The 5,541-nt window shown below is 45.3% G+C and overlaps 1 protein-coding gene across 1 annotated transcript in view; it reads left to right on the forward strand.

Annotated features, from left to right (window-relative positions):
- Positions 1-2,102: 2,102 nt before the first annotated feature.
- Positions 2,103-5,541, forward strand: part of LOC139027709 (pinopsin-like) — a 4,561-nt gene continuing 1,122 nt past the window's right edge. The window contains 2 exon segments of the mRNA XM_070443472.1: positions 2,103-2,277; positions 3,088-3,424. Coding sequence (XP_070299573.1) covers positions 2,118-2,277; positions 3,088-3,424 — 497 coding nt within the window. The 5' untranslated portion in view covers positions 2,103-2,117.

Here is a 5,541-nt window from a genome sequence, read left to right on the forward strand (position 1 = left end):
TTACTGGTTGGTAGGTGATCAAATACTTATGTCATGCAATAAAATGCAAATTAATTACTTAAAAATCATACAATGTGATTTTCTGGATTTTTGTTTTAGATTCCGTCTCTCACAGTTGAAGTGTACCTATGATAAAATGACAGACCTCTACATGCTTTGTAAGTAGGAAAACCTGCAAAATCGGCAGTGTATCAAATACTTTTTCTCCCCACTGTATATATTATATATTATATATATATATATACATACTCCGGAATCTGACATTGCTTGTTAAAATATTTCTATATTCCATTATTTTACTTTTAGATTGGTGTGTGTTGTGAGATATTATTGCGCTGTTGGAGCTAGGAACACAAGCATTTCCCTACACCCACAATAACATCTGCTAAATATGTGTATGCAACCAATAACATTTTATTTTATTTACAATTCATTACCACAGTGGAAGAACAAAGTAGAGAGGTGATCTAGAAGCTGCTCCAGTGTGACTTCTGGCCTATTTAGGATTGCTCCCTCAATGGGAGACTGCTGAGACTGATGCGATCAAAATATCTCTCCAAGGGTTACATCCCCACCTTTGGATACAGCTTGAGATCTGAAAAGCTTTTGAGCAGTCCAATGTCCACACTCTCAGGCTCTGTAAATACATGCTTTCTTTACTCTTTAGATGACCGACATACTCAAAGCTAGAGGTAGGCTAATAGCACCTGTTTATGCTGAAATGCAGTTCTGTGTGTCTCTGTATGGGGGAAGTGAGATGACCCCCTGTGATGGAACAGTATCATGGCCCTTTTAACCACAGGAAGAAAAGCTCCATTTAAATATAAGCCTTGGGCTCCAGATCGTCATGCAGCTATTTCAATATTTACCAGAAAATTGGTGTAACATTATCTAACTGTGAACAGTATGGCATATACAAGTGAGCAGGTTGTTGTGACTAATAGCATAATAGCCACTCAACAGAACCTATTGTATTCAGTCATGGACCATGGCTCGGCACACTGTGCATTAGTGAAACAGTCTGAAAGTACAGTATTTTGAGGGGCAATTGTCCTTGGAAAATGCAACTCAAGTGTTTGGCTGCGGTCAATTCTGACCCTTTGCCCAATTATTGGCAACGGAGCTGATCTGATTGGTCAAAAGACTAATTAGTGGACAACTATTGTAATTGTAAGTCGCTCTGGATAAGAGCGTCTGCTAAATGACTTAAATGTAAATGTAAATGTAATTGGCCTGTCTGTGTAAAGCACCCATTGTGTTACGTCAGTGTGCTTTGTATTCACTGAACAGAGACTGGTGTGGGTGCTTTTCTAATTACATGAGTCTATTAGCCATAGTCTACCCTTGTTGGTTAATTCAACTATTTTAGTGTTTCGCCGACTTCCTCATCGCGTAGCACATTCAAGTAAAACTAAGAAAAAACCCAATGATAATGGGAGATAAATAAAGAGTTTGCGTTGAGCCGTCTGGGGCCGATTCGTCGATAGATAGCCTGCAAGCGAGTGCGAGAGCAGTGCAAACTGAAATCTGCAGGCTAGTCTTAGATGTATTGCCCATGTCTGCACTGACAACGTGTGAGTGAGAGCTAAGGTCCAGAACAATCTCCCCCGMTCCCTTGAAATGTCTCATCCAGTGTAACAGTATAACTTTAGACCGTCCCCTCGCCCCGACACGGGCGCGAACCAGGGACCCTCTGCACACATCAACAACTGACACCCACGAAGCGTCGGTACCCATCGCTCCACAAAAGCCGCGGCCCTTGCAGAGCAAGGGYAAACCCTACTTAAGTCTCAGAGCAAGTGACGTAACTGATTGAAATGCTAGTAGCGCGTACCCGCTAACTAGCTAGCCATTTCACATCCGTTACACCAGCACCACTGACTCCGCAAGGCGCTACAATAGTTGTTGAAAGCCGTAACTTCAATTTCAGTACCGAGGACAGCTCCGCGACGAACCCCAACGCGAATGACTGTGTCCGTGACTCTCTCGTATACAGCGAGAAGTCCGAGCTCAGCAGGACAGGGCACACAGTGGTTGCAGTATTCCTCGGTGTCATTTTACTATTAGGATTCATCAGCAATTTCTTCGRCCTTCTCCTCTTCGCACGGTTTCAGGTGATGGGGACGCCCATCAACCTCATTCTGCTCAACATCAGCGTGAGTGACATGCTGGTGTGTATCTTTGGAACTCCCTTCAGTTTTGCTGCGAGCCTCTACGGCAGATGGCTCATCGGAGACCAAGGGTGCAAGTGGTACGGTTTCGCCAACACGCTTTTCGGTTAGTTGACTTGATAACCTACACGCTTCCTATCCTTTTCATAATGGTAAGGTTTTAGAGAGACTGAAAACCGAGGAAGAAACTTGCATGTCAATCTCATGTTTCAASAGGTCCCCTCGCGCCATGCTCTCCGTCCTGTGTGAGAGATACATACCACATGCATCCTAGTCTTGAATTAACAGTAKATAAGCAAATAACATGCTTGATCTCTGATACTCGCTACACAGTCAGTTTGACTGGTAAAGAGACACATTTTGAGTCAAACGTTCAAGTCTGATGACTGTTACTATTTTATTCTTATGTAAGCTTTCACTGTATCTTGTCCCTGGCTCAACAATATACAAACTGTCACCTTGGTTACTGTGTCTGCTGACCAGTAGAATAATACCTACATCTTATTTATTAGCTGGATTTTTGTCCACAGCAGAAATGATATAAATTGCCCTCTTGTACATGGTATGCTCTGCATGCCTTTCATATACCAAGTGGAGTAGACTACTTGTCCACGATTTAGATTGTGGATTAAAAGGCTGACATCTGGAGGCAGAGTGTAATGTATGTTATAGGTTCTAACTGCAATGCTATGAGTTATGGTTTACAATGTGGAAACGTTTGCTTCCTCTGTTATTCTCACCACAGTTCCTACTCTACCTCCACACTCACCCAGTGTTAGGTATGTCTACGATGAGTATGACGTGTCTCCCAGGAAGCTCTGACTCAAACTCCCATTAGAGAGGAGACACTTCATGCTTATCTTATACATCTTTAACGCACAGAAACTGGGGCACCTCCATCCATTTCTCTGTGCAGGCYTCGTTTCTCTAGTATCTCTGGCCGTCCTGTCCTACGAGCGCTACTCCACGATATTGTCTTACACAAAGGCTGACCCGTCTGACTACAAGAAGGCCTGGCTGGCCATCGCGGGCACCTGGCTCTACTCCTTGGTGTGGACGGTGCCACCTTTCTTTGGCTGGAGCAGCTACGGTCCTGAGGGCCCAGYCACCARYTGCTCAGTGCAGTGGCACCAGCGCTCTTCTAGGAACATCTCCTATGTCACCTGCCTCTTCATCTTCTGCCTCCTACTTCCCCTGCTGCTCATGGTCATCTGCTATGGAAAGATCCTCTTTTTCATCTGTGGGGTGAGTCAGTGTGATTGGTTAATGCTAAAACCGATTTATATTGATGATGGTGAGTATTTTGATGATGACGGTGGGCATGCTTGTACATGAAGATGGCGACAATGATGATCACGTCAAAGTTGGTTATGTCTCTCGACTGTTTGTCACACAAAGGAWGTGAATGATGTGCAGAAGGCTTTTATTTAGCCTTGTTGCCCTGAGTAAACATCTTCAGTAAACATCTTCTTCCTTCTCTGATGGCAGCATCAGTCTCTCTTAAAGCATCTTTCACCTCCCTCCACACAGAGCCATCCACCTGCCATGGCCCTGTCCTGGACCACTCCCAACAGACTGCTCAGATCCTAATATGTGTTTTGGTAACTATGGTGAAATATGCAAGACAGTGACAATAATTGAAAAAGCAGGAAGTGGAAATGTCACAATGTATGTCCTAAATCTGTAACATGTACAGCAGACCTTAACTAAAGATAATAGCAAGAAAATGCCCCCTTTGGAAATCCTTAACACTACACATTCAACACAGTGAAACCATTTATCATGTTAAGACAGCTATGCAATTCCAGTGGGCCACCATCATTCATGTTCAGTTCTGCCAGCTTGAAGGTCTGCAGTCACTCTGAAGGTGAGGCAGGCTGGCTAGTCCACCTTGCCACTAGTGCAGTAGTGGGACATATACCCACATTGCCTGTATTATGCCCCGACATAAACATAACTCCTTATTCACTCTCCTTTCATTCAGATAGATATTCCCTGTGTTCATTTAGGAACACATTTCCTGAGTCTTGGGCCACAAATGCATGCCCCCCGAGGCGTGATGAGCCGGCCGAGGTGTGACGAGGCGTAGGAGCCGGCCGAGGCATACAAGCCGGCCGAGGCGTGACGAGGCGAACGAGCCGACCGAGGCGTACGAGCCGGCCGAGGCGTGACAAGGCGTGACGAGGCGTACGAACCGGCCTAGGTGTGACGAGGTGTACGAGGCGGGGGAGCCGAGCAGCTGAGGCGGAGGAGCCGGCCGAGGCATGACGAGGTGTGGGAGCCCGACGAGCCGGCTGAGGCATGACATGGGATGGGAGCCTGCCGAGCCAACCGAGGCAAGGAAATCTCTCAAGCCAGCTAAGGCATGGAAGCCCGACGAGCCAGCTGAAGAACCTGCGGTTCCTTCGGCAAGGGCACCCGGACCCGACGTCACCAACCCCCCCCAACAAAAAAAACTCCCTGATGCTTCCAATATTGGTGTCTGCATTCTGTGAGGACAGATATAGGGGAGGCAATCAATAAAGTAATAGAGTCCAGGTGAGTCCCGTGAATCACTGATGCACGTAATGATGGTGACAGGTGTGCGTAATGATGGGCCGCCTAGCGCCCTCGAGCGCCAGAGAGGGGGAGTGGGAGTAGGTGTGACACTGGGTATGATTTTGAGCATCAGTTTTTCCATGCTTATTATACACTGTAGACCTACTGTGGTTTTATGCATTAGATTAGGAGGTCTTCAACACAGCTTCTACAAATAAGGAGTCTATAATGACCGCATGACTGCACTGTAGGTGGCTGACACAGCGAGTTCGAATAACATCAATAAGCTACAGTACATAAGGATGTTGATTCCCCAACCCCCCGTTGTGTTTGATTTCCTTTAACAGGTGTCGAGGCTTGTTCAACTCCAGGGTCAGTCTGTTTTTATCAGTACAATTATTCAGATGAGAGATTACTTTTAATTGATATGATCAAATTGAGATTTATTTTACTCTGATTACTTAGTTTCAGACATGTTTTTTTTTATTGTACAAAACATGCAACAAAATTAGTTACTAGATATTATACATCCGAGTGGCTAAATTGCAATTGATAGGGGTTTATCAATGCCTCTTCAGATGGTAGTGACCTTTTGATGGTAGTGGCCTTCTTTAGATGGTAGTAGCCTTCTTTAGTTGGTAGTGGCCTTTAGATGGTAGTGGTCTTCTTTAGATGGTAGTGGCCTTTAGATGGTAGTGGCCTTCAGATGGCAGTGACCTTTTGATGGTAGTGGCCTTCTTTAGATGGTAGTGGCCTTCTTCAGATGGTAGTGGTCTTCTTTAGATGGTAGTGGCCTTCTTCAGATGGTAGTGGTCTTCTTTAGATGGTAGTG

This window comes from Salvelinus sp. IW2-2015, linkage group LG5 (assembly GCF_002910315.2).
Source record: "Salvelinus sp. IW2-2015 linkage group LG5, ASM291031v2, whole genome shotgun sequence".
Classification (NCBI taxonomy): Eukaryota; Metazoa; Chordata; class Actinopteri; order Salmoniformes; family Salmonidae; genus Salvelinus; species Salvelinus sp. IW2-2015.